The sequence below is a fragment of the Pelobates fuscus genome, chromosome 3 (genome assembly GCF_036172605.1).
Source record: "Pelobates fuscus isolate aPelFus1 chromosome 3, aPelFus1.pri, whole genome shotgun sequence".
In the NCBI taxonomy this organism is placed as follows: Eukaryota; Metazoa; Chordata; class Amphibia; order Anura; family Pelobatidae; genus Pelobates; species Pelobates fuscus.
In genome coordinates this window covers 254954565-254975684 of record NC_086319.1, presented here as the reverse complement: position 1 = coordinate 254975684, position 21120 = coordinate 254954565, and the positions used below count along the sequence as shown (strand labels likewise).

The 21120-nt window shown below is 39.0% G+C and overlaps 1 protein-coding gene across 1 annotated transcript in view; it reads left to right on the top strand.

The window, feature by feature from the left end:
• SND1 (staphylococcal nuclease and tudor domain containing 1) overlaps positions 1-19322 on the top strand; it is a 594953-nt gene extending 575631 nt beyond the window's left edge. Inside the window, exons 20-24 of the mRNA XM_063448347.1 lie at positions 2046-2115; positions 16571-16684; positions 16775-16978; positions 18366-18410; positions 18801-19322. Coding sequence (XP_063304417.1) covers positions 2046-2115; positions 16571-16684; positions 16775-16978; positions 18366-18410; positions 18801-18866 — 499 coding nt within the window. The 3' untranslated portion in view covers positions 18867-19322. The remainder of the gene's footprint in view (positions 1-2045; positions 2116-16570; positions 16685-16774; positions 16979-18365; positions 18411-18800) is intronic.
• The last annotated feature ends 1798 nt before the right edge of the window (positions 19323-21120 follow it).

The following is a 21120-nucleotide window of genomic DNA, read 5'->3' as shown; positions in this document are numbered from 1 at the left end:
ACATGTACACCTGCGGGCAACCCTTGCAACCAACAAAATACAGCAACTTCAAGTCTTACAAAATGTAATAGTTTAATTTATACATATACACGCATATCCATATACAAAAATAGAGAAAATCTAAAATGATTAATTCCCAAGACTAATACATATCTACTCCTTTAGTAAATAAAGACAGTCACGTCTTTCTATTATCCCTTTTAACCAATGTTGTATCCAGGGATCCCATGTCCGCAAATATTTGCTTACCCTGGGATGAATGACGGTCTTCCATTTCTCTCAATACCTCAACCTTTACACCCATTGTTTCACAGAAGGTGTAGGAGTCTGTCGCAATATACAGGGATAAGTGTGTTGACTTCGCAGAGGAGTAACCACAGCAGTGCTTGTCTTTCTCTTTGATGGTATGGGTTAGGCCATCCTAAGAGTTTCTGGGAAGGGGTAAGTATTGCTGGCAGTGGGAGCATCTCGTTAATAGTAGATATTACTCCCAATGCTCCCTAATGTTCTGGCAAAACCACCAGATATACTCCATGTTTCCTACACCAACTCCACATCTCCAACACCTATCACTATTTTCAGGACTAATATGGTGGAGTCGAACCGGGGTTTTATACCATCTAGTAATAAGTTTATAAAAAGTTTCCCTTTTTCGCCAAGCTAACAGGCTGTCATCACCCTTTCAAAGATAAATATTCAGTTTTTATCTGTAAAATGCGCATGTAATCCCTGCAGCCATTTTCTCTGGAAAGATGGCTCCCCTCTCCCTTCTATTTTAGACAATATCATATGATACATTTTTGATAATGAACAAGTCCTGCACCTGAAAGACTACATAGGACTTCAAAGGGAGTCTCTTCCCTAGATCGCCAGTACGGTAATACCGAACTCTGCAGGAAACTTTTTAATTGCAGTTGTCTCTTCATATCAAACATTGTATCAGTTTTCTTAAAATTAATCATTTTGGGTAAATCATCTACAGTCATCACTACTCTTATGTTAGGGTTTGCCACTCCGTTCAGTCACACCAGAGTCAATGCTCCATGTCTTCCCTGAAAGTCGGGGTTATTTGCTATTGGAAAATAAAGGGACAACTCCGGTGAAAGTCTCCATTGCCTTCTATGGTTTCTTCATTTCATAAAATGTTATATATAAAAGGATGAGTCCTCAAGGATAAACTTAATTCATCGGCATGTTTGTCAAGGGAGTGTGTGTAATGGTACGAAGGAAAACATTTGTTCCAATGCATACCAAGGTTTTTCTGGTCTATGTCTGTCCATTCCCTAATTCTAGTGAAGAGAACGGCTACATAGTATCAATACATTTCATTTTATTGGACAATTCTAATTTATATATCATGGATATACATGAAAACCTGAGAGTTTAAACTGTGTCCATCCTAGTAATGTACTTTGATATTCTAATTTTTTTAGCATAGTACCTGGTGTCTATTTGCTCACAAATCATGAAAACATAGAAATAACATTTAACCTCATCTAAGATAAACTATCACTAGGGTGGACACATCAGTTTGTCTTCTTGTTTTCTAAAACGTCAGCTGAATGTGCAACTGTAACCGTTTATTCCCATCTTTCGTCAGAGGCGCTGTCAGGAATGGTCAATATATGTACATTAAATAGGATAGATAACCGTCCCCTATGCATACACTCAAAGCAAAAACGAAGAAATGGGAACAGGTCTTCAAATCAAGCACGTAGCTTTATCCAATCAATTTTTTCAAAGCTTTATACTGCTTTTATCTTCTAACATAAACCTACTTGTTTATTTTGCGGTATACTTTGATTAGAGTTCTCCTTACTTCCGTGTTCAGGCATAACTTTCAACTTTCTGATGCTTTCAAGGGTTCTGATAAAAAAGTAAAATATGGTTGGCTTTTAGCAGTTCTTTTAAACGCTTCAGAGATCAATATCTGGTCCAGAATTAAGATTTTTTCATGCATAGTTTGAATTATATATTGAATTTGAAGTGTTTTCCCTTATCCCAGCTTTTTCCAAAATTTCACCTATTTTTCTCTTTTGCTGCAGGTACCGAGCTCGTGTGGAGAAAGTAGAGTCACCTGCCAAAGTCCATGTTTTTTATATTGATTATGGAAATGTAAGTATTTTCTGCCATACATGACTTTTATCCCCAGGCTAGATTGGGGATTTTTGGTAACTGTGCCAATCCATGTGTGAAAATTGTCTCATAAGTCAGGATGGACTTTATGTAAATCTCTGCCCTTGTAATAGACATTTCAAGAACTTGGTATAGCAATGCTACAGTCTCCTCATTGCTCATTATGAAATTAATGAGTTATTCTTGTGTTTCTTCAGTTAATTTGTTTGAGATTTCCAAATGTGTCTCTATTCTTTCAGTGCTTGTGAAATTGTCCATTTGTGTCTCTACCCATAAAACCTGCTTTATTAAAACACTGTTCATGGTTAGTCTGACTCTTGCTGGCATGCCCCCTCCCCCCCACCCCACCCACTCTTCCAAACAAAATATAAATATATATATATAAATACAGATAAAACATACCTTAGATCTCCTTGTAGCCTGTTCCTCCTCCAGTGATGTCACTCCTCACTGAAAAGGGAGCAACGTCCCAGTGGACGGGGAGGACGCTGTGCTGCCGTTCATAGTATGCTTTTAACGTGGCATAGCATGATGTCGACAGACTCCAAATATGAATATAATTCACATTAACAACAAATCCCACCTTCTTCGTTCTTGAGTAGGAACTGGCACATACTCATGCACACAGTGAAATTCAATATTAAGGTGATTAAGTAAAGCTTCCTTGCAATATATTGGAATAAATAATAATCTTTCATTTCGCAGAATAGGGAATTAAAAGTGTGAAAAAATTATTATAGGGAAGCCTACCACAACGTCAATGTACCCCATTCTTGGCAGGTCCTACTATAGAAGCCTAATGCTTGCTCTTATGAGATTAATCCACTTACTTGGGAAATACTTCCTTACTAGGACTCTCTGCAAGTCAAGGCTAAATAGGGTCCTGGAATGAGGCACCTGTGACAGGGAGGGGTGCAAACCAAGGAGTTGGCCTGGACTCTCAAATATATAAATGAAACCAAGAGGGCTGCACTCACCTGAACATGCATACATTATAGGGTGCTGCTGGGGCCAATATATACAACATACAAAATACACAATCCAGCGCACTTGCTTATTCACTTAACAATATGATCATCTAATGTAACTAATCCCCCATTGTTTGCCTAGGTGAGGTGTTTTTAAATAAAACTATTACAATCTCTAGGATTTGAAATCATTGTTTAGTGAATAAGTGAGTGCACTGGATTGTGTATTTTGTATATATATGTGTGTGTGTGTATATATATATATAGCGCTAGCAACACACACTAAACATATATATATTGATTAAAAGCATATTGCATTCAATAGTCCTCCGTTGTAATGGCTTATTTTGTGGTTGCATGGCTTAGTGCAAAATGTAACCTTTTCTGGTTTTTCAAAATTAATTATGTAATACTTGGTAATGGATTCCAACATTTTTCTATTCTATTTTTATTTCAACCAAATAAAATGAAATTTTACTGTGTAAAATGTTATAGCCCAAAATTAACTTTTAATACAGACCATTATTTTAAAATATTAAGCAATTTCACTTTAAGCTCTGCTCTGTAAAGTATACTGTACACCAATGTGTATTTATTAGCGTGCATAAAGCAGCATTCTTCCTGTTAAGGGACGTGTAGTCCTTTACGTAAAGCAAAATAGCATCCACAGTTAGACTAAATTAGGCTGAAATGTGAATAGCATAAAGTAATGTAGATTTGTGCTACTGTCATATTTGTGTATCTGTTTGAAACTAGTACCATTATTTTAAATCACATTATGGTTTACATTCGTGCTAAATATACATGTTGGCATTCTTTCTTTGGATGGCTGATCTTCGTGGGAAACCTAGTCACAAATATCTGCGATGGTTAGCAATTGGTGAAGTAAAACATTATTTTACAACTGCAGCTTTCATAGATTTAGTATAAGCCTGAAAACGGAAAGGTCATTACTTTTGTAGAACATATTAAAGAGGCAATTGTATATCTCCCAAGTGATATTGGGTGGTAAGACAAGTTTCAGAAATACATCTTATTCCATGGAGTAGTGTGTGTGGAAGCCATCAGTCATGTGGTACACACCATTCAGGCAGCCATATGCATATTGCATCTTCCTAGTCACATTACAAAGTGCAAATGTCATAAGATGTTGTTGTGTCTGCTTCATGTATTCTGGAAAAAGTCAGCATGCTAAGCTAAATAGGACAGAACCATATTAGTGACCGGACCGTTTATCAATTTTCATACCGTTAAGGAAAAGGTCTCTTTTTACATTTCTGCAGTGTTTGTATTTAGCTGTCATTTTCCTCTTACTCATTTACTGTACCCCCACATATTGTATACAGTTTTTCTCGCCATTAAATGATCTTTCTAAAGATACCATTATTTTCATCATATCCTATAATTTACTATAAAAAAATATAAAATATGATGAAAAAATGTAAAAATAAAACCACACTTTTTCAATCTTTGACCCCCAAAATAGTGCTAAATAGTTTCAAGATATGGTCCTGAGTTTATAAATACCCAATGTTAACTTTTTTGGAAAGTTATAGGGCAACAAGTTCAAGTAGCACTTTGCCATTTCCAAACCTTTTTTTTTTTTCTTTTTTTTTTTCAAAACTAACACAAGTTACATTGTAACACTGATCTATGTCAGGAATATCTAAATAAACCTTCACATGTATATATCTTTTTTAAAAGAAGACCATGTAAAGGTGTGTCGGGTTCTGTGGTGGCTAAATTATCTTATTTGGAGGGTGCGCATTCCAGTTTTCCAACTTGGAATTTTCACAGCTGGTCATCATGCACCCATCTCCTATTTGGGACATTTTTGAAGGCGGCCAATGTAATTTACCCCCATCAAACCATATATTTTGAGTATGTCAAATGGTGGTATTTTAACAATTTTCATGCACCAATACTACAATCAGTCTTTGTCAAACTTTTGGGTAGTCATTTATTTGTTATTTTTCTCTCACATTGTACTTTAGGCATGGATTCTCAGTTCCTGTTATGGGTTACTGACAAAGAACACCCCAATATGTGTTCAGCAACATCTCCTGAGTACAACAGTGCCCCCAATGTACAGGTTTTATTGTTTTTTGCAAACTTACAGGGGTCAAATGTAGGGCTTTCCCCTTTTCCATGTTTGCACATTGAAATTTGCCAGATTGGTTTGCTGGGCCTATGTTGCCTTTCACGGCATACCATTTGTAAAAGTAGACAACCCATAGTATTCAAAATGGGGTATGTCCAGTCTTTTGCAGTAGCCACTTAGTCACAAACGCTGGCCAAAGTTAGCGTTTTAGTTTTTTTGCATTTTTTTTTTACACAAAAACTGCACTTTTACTAGGGATTTCATCGTCGTGATACTTTTTTTTATTTTTTTTTTTATAATTCTTTATTTTTGCAGTGTGCATTTTAACAAACGGGCCCATGGTGCCACAACAGCTGTCCAGGGCTAAACATAAATATACATGTACAACGTGGCTAATAGAGGGTCTGCACATTTTTATTATGTAAAAAAAGGGTATGGTTGCCATAACAAAGTGTGTGTTGTGCGCCTGTGGTGTCTGACATACCGATTGTAGGCTAAGTTCTGGCCGTGGTCGCAGGTAGTGTGCCTTAAGTTAAGCCTATGTACCTAAGCTTGTGTTGCATATCTGCTGACAATGTGATCTGCTTGTGTACATTTTTGAGACTTGTTGCGCGTTAGTTAGGTCTGAGTTACGGTGTTAAACCGGTGCGTTGGGTCTATTGTTGGAGCTAGGGGCGCAGCGCCTGGTTTATGGGCTGCTTGCGCCGCTCAGCTGGAGGTTCAATCGTGGTTAAGGGGGGGGGGTCAGATAGTCTGACTATAGGAGTGAGTGTGCGCTGCTGTGTTGCACAAACTAGGAGAAACTATAACGAGGAGAACATGGTTTGACAATTAGGCGTAACTTAGGGTTATTGCGTGTCTTTAGACATAACATGGCACTAATGAGAGTTCAGGTAGTCCCCTCCGCATGCCGGACCATTGGGGGCTGTCATGGGACGAACGCGGTCACTTTCGCTGGGTCCCAGCGTTGTGTTGCAGTTTCTCCCATTTGATATCCATCTGACGGCAGTGAGTCCATCGGTAGTCCTAGCGTGTGCATGATGTCCATTGCTTTGGTGGCGTCGCGGACTGTGTGCCATGTTTCTCCTTGGAGGATCAATAGGGTTCTCGTGTGCCGCCAGCGGTATTGTATGCCGTTCTGCCGGAGGATAGTGGTGAATGGCCTGAGGGTTCTCCGCCACGCCAAGGTACCTCCGGATAAATCTGGATAGAAGGTGAGCTGCATTCCTTCGAAGTTGTAAGGGTCTTGGTTCTTGAGGGCTGCGAGCGTTGCTGCTTTGTCCCGCCCGCTGTGTAAGTGGACTATTAAGTCCCGTGGGGCTGCTGCTGGAGCCTTGGGTGCTTTTGGGATGCGGAAGTAGTCTTCCAGGGACAGGGATTTAGCCTGTCTTGGGGGTAACAGCGCCACTGCAAGTCGTCTCAGCATGTGAGGTAGTTCCTCCGTAGGTATGGTTTCTGGGACCCCCCTAATTTTCAAGTTATTCTTACGCCTCATGTCTTCTAGCATTGCAAATCTGGTGTCATAGGTTTCATTTTGCTTTTTGAGCCCCAGTATCGTTTGTTGCATTGAGGCTATTTGTTGTGCATGTTCCCCTGCAGTAGCTTCCACTGTACCCAGCCGGCCTGTCAGGCCCCGGAGGTCTGCGCGCAGGTTCGCCATATCTGCCAGTATAGTTTGTTGTAAGCCCGCCAGCAGGTCTTTAAGCACCGCCGTTGTTACCAGTTCCTTGTCTGGGCTGCACGGTTTTACGTCTGGTGTCGGTCTCGCCAGCATTGTGTCCACCTCTTCGTCCAGGGTGATAAGTTTTTTTTACTGTTTTAAAAACTCATTTGTTTTCAGCGAAACCTCCTGAGTATAACAATACCCCCATGTACAGGTTTTATGATGTTTTGGAAAGTTACAGGGTTATAGGGCTTGCCCTATTCAGTTTGCCAGATTGGTTTGTTGGGCCTATGTTGCCTTTGAGACCAAATAGCAGCCCAGGAATTAACCCCATCTTGGCATACCATTTTCAAATGTAGACAAACCCAAGTTATTCAAAATGGGGTATGTCCAGTCTTTTGTAATAGCCACTTGATCACAAATGCTGGCCAAAGTTAGCGGTTTGATTTGTTTTTTTATAACTGTTTGAGTGTGTATAAAACAAACAAAAAAATGTATAATATTCTTACCCCTCCTGGGTGATATGTTTATTCCTCATTCTCGGGTCCTCAGCCAGAGGCCTGGGAGTTTGAGTGTTCTGCGCAGTATCTTAGCTGTTCCTAGAACTGCACTCTTCTGGACAACGATCTCAGATGTCCCACCTGGAATCTGTTGAAGCCACTCCCCCAACTTGGGAGTCACACCTCCGAGTGCTCCTATCACAACTGGGACTACTACTGCCTTCACTTTCCACACATTTTCTAGATCTTCTTTCAGTCCTTGGTATTTGTCCACCTTCTCATGTTTCTTCTTCCTGATGTTATAGTCACTGGGTATTGCCACATCCACCACGACTGCAGTCTTCCGTTCCTTCTCTACCACCACAATGTCTTTTTGGTTGGCCAGCACTTGCTTGTCTGTCTGGATCTTGAAGTCCCACAGGATCTTGGCAATGTCATTCTCAACTACCCTTTGTGGTATCTCCCATCTGGACTTAGGAAGGTGTGTGCTGCTCTCTGTTGGATATCTTCGACTGTGATGGTGACTGGTTCCTTTTCTGGCAGCATGCAGTCTGCTTTCAGGTCTAGTAGCCACTGGGCCTCGGTTTTATGAGATGCTTCTTTCTCCCAGATATTCTTCCAGTACTGTTCATCCTTCGCTCTGGGTGTATCTTGCGAGGAGATGTGGTGGTTACCCAGTGTCCTGAGGAAAGCTTGAGGGGATCAAGCTGAAACGTTGACTGTTTTTATTTAGAAGGTAAATAAAAGTTATATTTTATATAAAGTCCTTGGAGTGCTATCTTTTAATATTTTAGTATATATATATATATATATATATATATATATATAAACAAAAATAGTAATGCACTCCATCTTCCTTGATGTACTTGCCCGGTGCTTATCAGCAAACCGATACAGCCAAAAGTACAAGATAGCACTCCATGGACTTCCAAGTCGAATTAATAAAACTTAGCTTTTATTAGCTCAAAATAAAAATCAACGTTTCAGTTAAATCCATAAGACTATATACCCCCAATATCCCCTTAACTTACCCAGGTTGAGGATAGGAGTGATCCCAGGGGCACCTGACCAGCAGCCTGCTCGGGTCAAAATATATATCCAAATATCAAAATAAAGTTAGAATAAAATTACAAATATATGTATTTATTATTTTTACAGTTTTTTTTATTTTTAAATTAATTATATATATATATATATATATATATATATATATATATATATAATATATAGTTACATATGTGTGTAATTTTACTCTAAGTGTATTTTTATATTAATATATGTATATTATATATGAATTTTTTTAAATTTTTATTTTTTTATTTTAACAGGATGCCTCGACCCCTCGAGGCATTCAGTACAGGTAGAACATCGGAAGCCTGCCTGAAGGCTTCCGATGCTCTTGCCAACACTGCCAGGTGCCACGTGTTGCAACCCGGAAGTGATCGCTCTGGGGAGAGTGATCACTTGGGTGCCCGGCAGTGTGGGGGGTATTCCACGATGTCTTGCTATCGAGGCATCGTGTAATACCCTTAGAGCCAGCGCTCAAATTTATTGCGGGAGTATGAGGTACGTCCGTGGTCTTAAAGACCGTTTTTTGTCGGACACACCTCATACGTCCGTGGTCCTTAAGGGGTTAATATCTCGCACCCATACGGCCAACTCACGCTTGCAGTACTTCTTGCAAGCAGCTCCCTTCCTTTGGAATAGCCTGCCTACCACCATCCGACTCTCCCCTAGTCATCAATCATTTAAGAAGTGCCTCTCTCTTCAGGAAAACCTATGGCCTCCTAGAGTAACCTCTACCTCGCATACCTGTCCCTTGCTCTCTCCTAAAGGACAGCGCTCTGCTTCACTCCCACCTGTTTGATTGCTATCTCCTGTCCTGTTGGGTTTTACGCCCCACCTCCTATAGACTGTAAACTCGTTTGAGCTGGGCACTCTTCAACCTATTGTTCCTGTAAGCTTTTGTAATTGTCTCATTTATTGTTAAATCTCCCCCTCCTATAATATTGTAAAGCGCTATGTAATCTGTTGGTGCTATATAAATATACAACATACTGGGTAGTGTTTGCACTCAATTACTCGGTGGTGCTGGTATTTAAGAGGTATCCCTCTACTATAACCTCCAAAAATGTGAAAACCAAAAAATAAATAAAATACCGCACTCTCAATATAGTATCCAAAAATGAAAAAGGTAGAAGTGATATAGTAATGCCAAAAAAATAATTTAATAAGATATATATGCAATCAAAAATTAATATATAAAAAGTTTGATGATCTCAACCAAAATTTGAAAATTCATCTGTTTGCTGCTCCAACCATTATACAAAACATTGTGTACTAGTATTCAGTCCTACGAAATGTATCTAATTAGAAATTACTTGAATGGAGCAGAACCTGCCTCAGAATACATGTATATACCCATGTGCCTTTGCTGATCCAGAATATATCTCAAAATTCATATATATACGGAGGACAAAAAAACTTTTTTAAAAAAGAAAAAACGAAAAAATAAGAAAAAATAAGAAAAAAAGAGTCCTATGCAAAGTCACTATACACATGTGTAATATTATTATGGATGGATCTCACCGCTTAGTGTGTTAACACTTCCAACTCCCAGTTGTATTGCCGTCAATACTGCGTTGTAATGAGCTGTCCTGGTAAATACTATTGAAGTGAAGAGTTCTCTGTTTTGGAAGCTGTTACGAATTCCACGTGATAAAGGTGTTTCCTCCAGTAAGATGAGGGTCGATCAGCTGGATAAAGTAACCGGTCCACCGATTGAATTCCTCGGGCTGCGCGCTCGGGACAAACCATCCCTTCAATGGCCACTAGGGCCATTGAAGGGATGGTTTGTCCCGAGCTAAACAAATATGCTCTGTTAGCAAACAAACAAAACAATTACCAGCACTGAGAAATCTGAACTTTCTCAACATCAGCCAGAGCCATGCATGAGCCTAACAATTATATATGTAATTATATTTTATGCATTTAATGTAGCAGAAACAAATTCTAATAGTTTAAATGTTTGCTAGTGTGTCTTTACTTGTTTTGGTGATGCAAATACACACATCGTGTTAACCCTTCCCTCTGTAGAGAAGGGAAGACTTTGATTCCAGTAAATGTTTTATTTGGTTGTTTGCACCATCCAACATATTTTTAATTTTTTTTGCCTCCACTGGTAGGGAGAGAAAATTAGCTTGTTATGCTGATTTCATATTGTACTTGAAGTTGAAAATTAAATCCATAAATTAGAATGGAAGGGCTTAAAGTATGGATTTGCAGTAGATATGAGGAAAAAACAATCTGCTTGTGAGAAAGCTTTTCCCTAAGGTTAAACAATATGCCTCTGTGACACCATATACAAGTGTTAGTCGTCCTTTCAACCAGAATAATACGCTGTAGCTTGGTATGGGATGATATGTTTTAGTTGAGAACTATAAAATCTGCAAAGGTTTCACCTGTGTAATGCACCTACAACTGCGAAAATAAACATTTCTACATGTATGCCTAGTTTTATATCCTGCAACACATATCAGGATTTCTAGTCAATTTCAGCCCATTGGCTGCACAGGGCCCTAAATACACAAATGGCCATTTCCCATCGTTTGGCAGAAAAGTCTGAATCATAAACCGCCTCCTTCCTGTATTCATCTGCTACACGTCCGAGTGAATTGATTGCTCTTTAATGAGAATTTAATCTGTCTATGTTCCTACCCCTGCAAATATAGATATTGGTTCCCCCTACCTCCCTCCCTTGCCTGGTGTAGTCAGGAACTGGCCGGAGGCTGCTCAGTAAGGCAGCTCTGAACTTCTAGCAAAGACACTGCTCCGGCCCCCAGCTTGCCTCACAGCTAACGCACATTTTTGTTCTTGACATCTTTTCATCTCCCAGCTGCCGGCTACAGCCCGTGAATAGCAACATTAATCTATTTGCTATAACTTCATAAATGTGTTTGTGCGTATTTGTATATAGATGTTTGTGTATACCTTTACCCATTCAGTACACGGATACTGATATTTTTGCAAAAGAGAGTATTTATTGGAAGGTTTATTGAGAAAGGACTGAAGAAAAATGTTTCGCCCCTCCTCCCCCCCCCCCCCAAACAAACAAAAACCAGAGAGATATTCTCCAGTATCCAAGCATACATATTGTTGTTTGACACCAATGACAATAGCGTTGTACAAGACCGAACATTCTGGATGTCTATTACTCCAATCCAGAGTACTCTCTGTTTAGCTCTGTACGTGAATATGTAAACTACTCTATTACCAGAGTGCCAAAGTTATGCTAGCCCTCTCCGAATTCCTTTGTTTTAATGCGGTTCGCTAAGGACACTAGTGTTTACAGTCTCTTTAAGCTGCGTGCCATACATTACTTCTGTCAGTAGTTAATAACCATGAAGCCTATATCGACCAGAATGTATCATTAGTGTCTCAAGATTGAATGTAGGGTTTTTTTTATTTTCATGGTCTGCTGTAACGATAGACTTGCAACAACCAGTATAAATGTTGAGCACCACATAGAAGCTATATATCCAAATGTAGAATTTAGAAGGAACAGTCACATTGTCTTACTGTGCTGCTTTGTACATTTCAAGACAGATTTAAAATACACATTTTGCACCATGAAGTTAATGGAGTTATGGGCAAGTCTCTGCTTCCATGTTTTTTTTGTTTAGTTTTTTTTAGAACTCTGTACTTTTTCTTGGACATAAGTGTATTAGGCACAGTCCAGAGCAATATTTTTAAACTACAGTGCAACATGCATTTATAAACAAACCACAGAATTTGGAGGTTTATTAATACAGTTCATGTGCAGTGGACTTTACATCTGGTGCCCTTTACAAACCAACATTTCAAATATATAAAGAGGGACAATTTAATTTTAGAGGTATAAGTGGGGTTGTGGAGTTACGAGTATATAGTAGTTTGGATAATAAGTATGAATCACCTTCACTATCTGTTAAGTAACTGATCATTTTTTGTTAATCATACAGGCCAGCAGAGCATCACATTTGTTAGCAATCTTGAGATTAATATTAAGCAGTCGGGATATTTCCTTTTGTCATGTTAGTAGTGTCTGAAAGTGGGTTTGTTCTAATCTGTGTTTTATCGGTGAGTAATTTGTGCTGTACGGTTCGTCTTCTGTTTTGCTCCCTTGGCGATGAAAAAGCCCCACAGAGCACACTTGTGTGCCCCGCATAGGGACAACTGTGATTTTGCCCTCTTTATTATTGTCTACAAAATAGTATGAGAGCTCCTCTTGTGCATCTACCAGGATCAGCTCAGCCAACAGAGATATGTAAAGTTTCCAGTTTGGGTTTTTTCGCCAATGTAAGGGGTAGCCAAGTGTCATCAGGACCAGTGTGTTGTCTGACCATGTTATGTCGATAAAGATGATAAAAAGCACATTTTAAAGACTCAACGTATTTGCAGCCCTGAGTTTAAGATGTTCGCTTCACACTATGAGGTGGATTGAGTCACTCCAGCGTGTAACAGCACACTGGTTGAAAACCACTGATCTAGATGATGCTATACCTAAGGTGATCCATGGTCTCTGAAATGCATAAATCCCAAAGTCCTCTTGGGTGGTTTCACATGCTAGGTGACTAGATGACTACACAACTGTTATGCTTGTTCCTGTATAGCGGCAGGAATTGAAGGGAGAAGGATCTCTAAATATAAACCCACATCAGATTTTTAATACACCGCATTAGTGTGATTATGGTAATAGGTGCAAGTGTGCTTCTAGCTGGAATTGGTATAAAATAATTTAGCGTAGTGCGAGATCAAATGTTTTCTCTACATCTTCAGGGGCAAAAGCCCTACCTATAGGATTTAAAGAGCTTCTGCTCCCCTTTTACGTAAAATGTCTGCCATTTCATATTGTATATCAAACGACCCTACACACCATTCCTTACCAATCTGTCTTATTTCCTAACATGACACAATTCCACTTGAACGAGACTGGGGAAAAGGTTAGGAATGAGGATCTTCTGCTATATGTCCTGGCTTAAGAGGACCTTAGTGCCTCATACTACTGACAGATTGTAGGCCAGTGGACAATTAGGAGCCCTGCATGCTTGCTATCTGCAGCAGGTGACATGGCTGAATAATTATTATTTTTTTACACACACACAAAAAATTACTTTTGTTGCTTTGCTTACTTATCAATATACTTCCTTGCTAGAATGTGATGTTTTACATGACAAACTGGAGCATTGCTCATTTTCAGATAGGGCCTCTGGATTGAGAAAACACTTGCAGCCCTGGACTTTGGATGATGGATGAATGGAGAGGGCTAAAGGAAACTCGATAGTAGACCAGTCACTTTTTATAGAAAATCTTTCCTCATTATATCAATGCTTGTTATTCTGTACTATCATGGTGTGGAAAGCTTGTAAAAACGTATCTCTGGAAAGTGCTAACTGCCTGCATTAAAGGCAGACCTGACTGTGAACTCTTTTTAGTGAACACGGGTATTTTCAACCAAATGCCTTGTACACTCAGGTGCTTTAATTTTTAGGAAACTGCAGTTTTCTAGACAAGTTTCCCTGTTTATTTTCCCTACAGTACTGTAGAATTCAAGACACCACAGCACACAACGGCAACATGCTATAAAGTGTGACAAAGCAAAACCCCCTCCCCTCGTACTTGGCAACTTCTTTTTAATGACTATTGCTTAAGCACACATTCTCATTCTGTCCCTGTTTGGCATTGTATGTTGTATGAATGTTCAGCAAATGTTCCTGTGGTTTATTGTCTAATCATATAAAAGTTTGTTCTTTTCTCATAACCTTTAAGGTAGCCATAAAAGTATAAAATACCAACATACTCAAGGGGACAAAATATATATATTTTTTAAATATGTATTATTCCTTTTCATATAGTTTTTGTAGTAGCAGGAGCTCGCCATTTCATATGTAGCATACTTTTGAACAAAAAGCACTGGGAGAGAAAAGGATTCACTTTACCAAAGGCAATATGGCAACTTCTAGTTTTCATTGATACATTTAAAGTCTGGTTATAAACTGAAATGTTGACTCTTTATCTCTCGTGTCATGCATTGCTTATTTAAATTATACTGCATTGAGTAATGGATATTAAAGGTACACTATAGTCACCCATATCTCATTGAAGGGGTCTGGGTGCAGTGTCCTGCAATGTAAATCATGTTTTTGAAAAACTGTAATAATTACATTGCAGGACTAAGACTGCCTATAGTGGATCTTATTTCTGCAAGCTATGTCTGTATTGATGTAATGCATTCACTGGTATTAAGGTTTTAATATTTAAGGTGTCCAGGTAACCCACGCTCTCAGATTATACTGATAAGTATTTGATCCCCTTTTCATTTTAAACGTTTGCCCACTGACAAAGAAATTATCAGTCTATAAATGTAATGGTAGGTGTATTTTAACAGTGAGAGACAAAATGATAAAAACGAAAAACAGAAAAATGCATGTCAAAAAAGTTATAAATTGATTTGCATGTCGCTGATTAAAATACGTAAACCAAAACCCTTGTTGGCAATTAGAGGTCAGACGTTTCTTGTAGTTGGCCACCAGGTTTGCACACTTCTCAGGATGGATTTTGTTCTACTCCTCTTTGCAGATCCTCTCCAAGTCATTAAGGTTTCGAGGCTGATGTTTGGCAAGTCGAACCTTTAGCTCCCTCCACAGATTTTCTATGGGCTTAAGGTCTGGAGACTGGCTAGGCCACTCCAGGACCTTAATGTGCTTCTTCTTGAGTCATTCCTTTGTTGCCTTGGCTGTTTATTTTGGGTCATTGTCATGCTGGAATACCCATTTTCAATTCCCTGGCTGAGGGAAGGAGGTTCTCACCCAAGATTTGACCGTACATGGCCCTGTCCATTGTCCCTATGATGTGGTGTAGTTGTCCTGTCCTCTTAGTAGAAAAACACCCCCAAAGCATAATATTTCCACCTCCATATTTGACGGTGGGGATGGTGTCCTTTGGGTCATAGGCAGCATTCCTCCTCCTCCAAACACGGCGAGTTGAGTTGATGCCAAAGAGCTTGATTTTGGTCTCATCTGGCCAAAACACTTTCACCCAGTTCTCCTCTGAATATTTCAGATGTTCATTGGCAAACTTTAGACGGGCCTGTACATGTGCTTTCTTGAGCATGGGGACCTTGCAGGCGCAGCAGTATTTCAGTCATTCACGGTGTAGTGTGTTACCGATTGTTTTCTTGGTGACTATGGTCCCAGCTGCCTTGAGATCATTAACAAGATCCTCCCGTGTAGATCTGGGCTGATTCCTCACCGTTTTCATCATTGCAACTCCACGAGGTGAGATCTTGCATGAAGCACCAGACTGAGGGAGACAGACAGATATTTTGTTTCTTCCAGTTGCAAATAATTGCACCAACTGTTGTCACCTTCTCACCAAGCTGCTTGGTATGGTCTTGTAGCCCATTCCAGCCTTGTGTATGTCTACAATCTTGTCCCTAACATCCTTGGACAGCAATTTGGTCTTGGCCATGGTGGAGAGTTTGGAATCTGATTGATTGCTTCTGTGGACAGATGTCTTTTATACAGGTAACGAGCTGAGATTAGGAGTACTCCCTTTAAGAGAGTGCTCCTAATCTCAGCTCGTTACCTGTATAAAAGACACCTGGGAGCCAGAAATCTTGCTGCTTGATCTGGCGTTAAATACTTATTTTCACTCATCGACAGGCAAATCAATGTATGACTTTTTTGACATGCATTTTTCTGGATTTGTTTTGTTATTCTGTTTCTCACTGTTACAATACACCTACTATTAACATTTTCGACTGATCATTTCTTTGTCAGTGGAAAAACATTCAAAATGAACAGGGTATCAAATACTTCCCCCCCCTCGCTGTGTGTGTGTGTGTGTGTGTGTGTGTGTATATATATATATATATATATATATATATATAAATATCTCCTCTAGACTGTTCTGCTCGTTTGAGCAGAGCTCTCATCTACCTATTGTTCCTGTGTCACTGAGTAATTGTCTAATTTATTGTAAATCCCTCCCATCCCCTCCTTTCATAATATTGTAAAGCGCTGTGGGATTAGTTGACGCTATATAAATACCAATAATAATATAGAAATAGATATAAAAATGTATGCTTATGAGTAGACAACTGCTTGTTTCCAATCATATCGGAGTGTGATGTTAATGTGCTATACCTGTCATGTCTCTGTAGAGAGAAGTCCTGACCTCAACCCGTTTGGGCGCAATCCCTCAGTCGTTCAGTGTGCGTACACTGCCTGCTCAGGCCATAGAGTATGCATTTGCATTCATCCAGGTGCCTCAAGATGTAAGTATATACCTCATATTGGGTATGTAAGGCTAGTAAAATCCTCTGTTGAATTGCATTTCCTGACACACTTCTGTTTTGTCTCCCCAGGAAGAGGCACGTGCCGATGTGGTGGACAATGTAGTGCGAGACATACAGAACACTCAGTGTCTGCTCAATGTGGAACATTCTGGAGCAGGATGCCCACATGTAACCTTACAGTTTGCAGACTCAAAGGACGATGTGGGTCTGGGATTGGTGAAAGAGGGGCTGGTGATGGTGGAGGTGCGCAAAGAGAAGCAGTTCCAGAAAGTGGTAGGTGAACACATCACTAATTATGCACAAAAGCGTGTATAAAACCCCAAGGGTGATATACACAGGTAGAGGGTGGTAACTAATTAGTTACATTCCCAGCTTACTACAACATCTATATAAATTACTGTTTGTAAATGACACTTATGAAGAAGGTATGCAGACCTTTAAAAAGGCATTGTATACTGTTCCGAAATGGTTGGATCTGCAGGAACAAAGTAAGGCAACAAGAGCAAATGGTTAGGAAAAAGTTAGCAGTCATTACAGTGCCTTAAGGAAGAATATTATCAGAATGACAAGGTTTGGTGCTTGGGAAGGGGATATGAGTGGGATGCAAGAGGTGTGTGATGCCAAATGACCAGGCACTTGCATCCCATATCTAGTGTATTATGTTAGTTTGTGGAAAGTGTGTTAATGGCTTTTGAAGTAGTTTTTCTCTGATTGCCAGAGAAATGTGAAGCCATTATGAAGAATAGATTGAATGGGGAGGGATGACACAATTAGGATCATTCTCTGAAGACCATCATGATGTATTGATTGGATGAGTAAGGTGGACATGATTAGGAACACTCAGGTGTTTGCTGTATTGGGAATGTGTAACTAAGTTTATTTCTGTACTCTCTGTGTTGTACATGTCTGCGCTAGTGTGCCTCTGTCCTGCTCCTTGTTAGTCAGTGTTTAGTTTATAAGAAAGAGCAGGCACCATGTGAAATGTGTAACCTAGGTGTCAGTGGCCAGCTTTGGGGAGACTGATTATACAGTGTAATTGACTTCATGCTATTGCTTAATATAGTGCAGCTTCAAGAATAGAGCATTGTGTCTCAGGTACTGGTGACTAACCATGTGCAACCAGTGGATGGAGAAGATATATAAAAAAAAAAAAAAAAAAAAATTCTGGCACTCTATAAATGTCTGCCTTGCTGTATATAAACCTTTGTAAGCAAATAAAAGATTATTGATTTGACGAAAAAGTCCTTTTTAAACAGTCACCGGTTTACCGGACATATGTTCAAGTTTAGTTCTGTTTAGTTCTGTTTAGTTCTGTTTAGTTCTGTTTAGTTCTGTTTAGTTCTGTTTAGCCAATTTATATAGCATATTTAAATACAACTAGATTTTAATTAGGTCCACATTTTCTATTACAGTGAATGTAAAAGAGACATTAAGCCCTCTAAGTCCAAGAACATATAAGACTTAATCTGCTTTAGATGGATTGCTCCTTACAAAACACTACTAATTAGTGGTTAATATGTTTTTTTTTATTATTATTTAGATTTTATATTTGAGCTGTTGTGGCTCAAATGTATTTATGGAAGTGTGCAGATTGACTATAATCACATAGGAACAGTTTATTTTTGCTTACTCTTTGATCATGTACTTGTTTTGTTTTTAGATCTCAGAATATCTGAGCGCTCAGGAAGCTGCAAAGGCTGCTCGGGTAAGTCGTCTTCTTATCAATAGTACTGTCACCTGGAACAGTAAACGTTTCTACATTGTCATAGATAGCAACCACCAATCTCAAATTATTGAATCTGACCCCCTACTACCCAGTAGTTAAAGTGTAGGGCGATTACGTCACATGTCTAATCTGCACATTTTAATGCTCCACAGCTTCTATTTGTGTGTCTGCCATTCCAGGTGTATCCTTGCTACATAGTCACTTTGACTAAGTAGCAGATATTTGAAGACTGAAGCACACATGAACTGTGGGCTCAAGAAGTTAGACATGTAGATGTTAGATGTTCCACAAATGACGAGTTATGTCGACACATGTACAAAGGGTAATTCTTGGCAAAGCTAAATTGTTTTATTCTCCCTTTTTCTGCAGTTGAACCTTTGGCGTTACGGAGATTTCCGTGCGGATGATGCTGATGAATTTGGCTACAACCGCTAAAAAGTAATGCCATTCCAAAGATGACAGAGACCCTCCCTACTCACCCGCTGACATCTAGATTCCCATGACTATCCTCCAATTTGAAGCCCCAGCCTTTACCTAATGACCTCTTATTGCAAGTGGAAGGCACTATAATGGAACTTCGACCTTCTATTCCGGTGGGGCATACAGGGTTAATCTTGAACAATGCAACCACTTCAGCATTACAAGTATCCTGAAAACATCATACAGCATTCAATTTTTTTAATTTGTCAAATAGGCTGTTTTTAACAGCTTCTCGTGATCCATTCTTACAACTTAGAATTATGTCCTAACGGTTCATCTTCATGGTTTTTTTTTATCTGTTCAGTTCATGAAATAATCATACATTGTTTTCCCTTTATCCTATGTCCAGGGTCATATGTTTTGTCTTGTATATTTAATGGCTCAATAAAGTACTGCGTTCTGACTTACAAATGGTGTTATCGTGATGTTATACAGGAGGGTTGTCCCAAGGTGTTTCACAGTTTGTGCAGACGTTAGCAAGATCAGTCAGTAGAAGTGATGAATCAGCTATTGAGTGAAGGTTTGTAAGGAAACTAGCTCTTTCATGTATATTTTATATATCTTATCTGTGTCTAGGGTGTTTCACAAATTATATGAACTTATCAATAAAAATGATGAACATTCAAATCAAACATGATGGGAATAGTACAGTTTCTAGGGAAACTTGGTGTTTTTGTTTCTTTGTATGTGTGTGTTTAATTTTTTTTTTAACATTTAGTTCTATTTATTTTAATTAAGGACTGAGGTAACATAACCTGCAAGGCTGACACTTTTTGAAAATGTACAAGCTCTCTTTAGTAGTTAGAGGACTGCAGCTTTACCCAGCCTAGAGAAGCTTCTTGTATGCATGCAATGAAGGTACCTTTAGGTAGCTCAGTTGGTAAATTCCCTGACTATAAAGCCTGTTCAAAAAAATGCAAGGTCGCAGGTTCAAATCCTGGTAGGGTCAACTGAGCCCATCTGAAGTCAATAAAAATGAGTACCATCAATTGAGTGATAATAACATCTATTACTATTCAGCTGCCGATTTTGTTAATTCCGAGAGCGTGCGCTGAAAAGCGCTTTGAGTCTCACTGGGAGAAAGGTGCTATATAAATACTAGTTAGAATTTCCCTTGCTGCCTTAGTGAGTCTCCTTTGACGTTTTTTTTCTTTTCCTTCTGTTTACAGTCTAAATGTTTTCATAATATTGAAGTATCTTTAAGTTCCTTAACTTGTGAAACATAATGAAGAGTTTGCCTTATGTTACATCACCCCCAAGTAAGTCTTCGTAGTGCTGAAACATTTTAATATACACAAGGTCACATAAGGGGACCCAATGGTTTCTTTGCACTGTAACTGAATACAGTCTTACTGGGGAATAATGGTGGTAGAGTCCCGAGAGTATATTACGCCCTTTGATGTGAACCAAAGAAACAAAACTGGAAACCGTGAATATAGAAAAGTACGTTTTGAGAAATAATTTTAAGAATGCTTAAAATACCTATTGCCTGTAATCGTGTTTAGATAATAAACCCAACATATATTGAAGTAGCAGTATTATTGCATTCTAAATAGGACCAAAACCATAATGGCCTAAATCATAATTTAAAGCAATACCTAAAGTAAAGTAATAGCTTATAGGGATTGAAAAATTTAAAGAATGTATGCTAGGTGACTAAAAGTAATGGAAATCAAAATATATGTAGCAATGCCCCAAAACAGTCCCTAAGAGTTTCTTGTCCACACATACCGTATATACTCGAGTATAAGCCGACCCGAATATAAGCCGAGGCCCCTAATTTTACCCCAAAAAACTGGGAAAACTTATTGACTCGAGTATAAGACTACGGTGGGAAATGCAGCAGCTACTGGTAAATTTCTAAATAAAATTAGATCCTAAAAAAATTATATTAATTGAATATTTATTTACAGTGTGTGTGTATGAGTGCAGTGTGTGTGTGTGTATGAGTGCAGTGTGTGTGTGTGTATGAGTGCAGTGTGTGTGTGTGTGTATGAGTGCAGTGTGTGTGTGTGTATGAGTGCAGTGTGTGTGTGTGTATGAGTGCAGTGTGTGTGTGTGTATGAGTGCAGTGTGTGTGTGTATGAGTGCAGTGTGTGTGTGTGTATGAGTGCAGTGTGTGTGTGTGTATGAGTGCAGTGTGTGTGTGTATGAGTGCTGTGTGTGTGTGTATGAGTGCAGTGTGTGTGTGTATGAGTGCAGTGTGTGT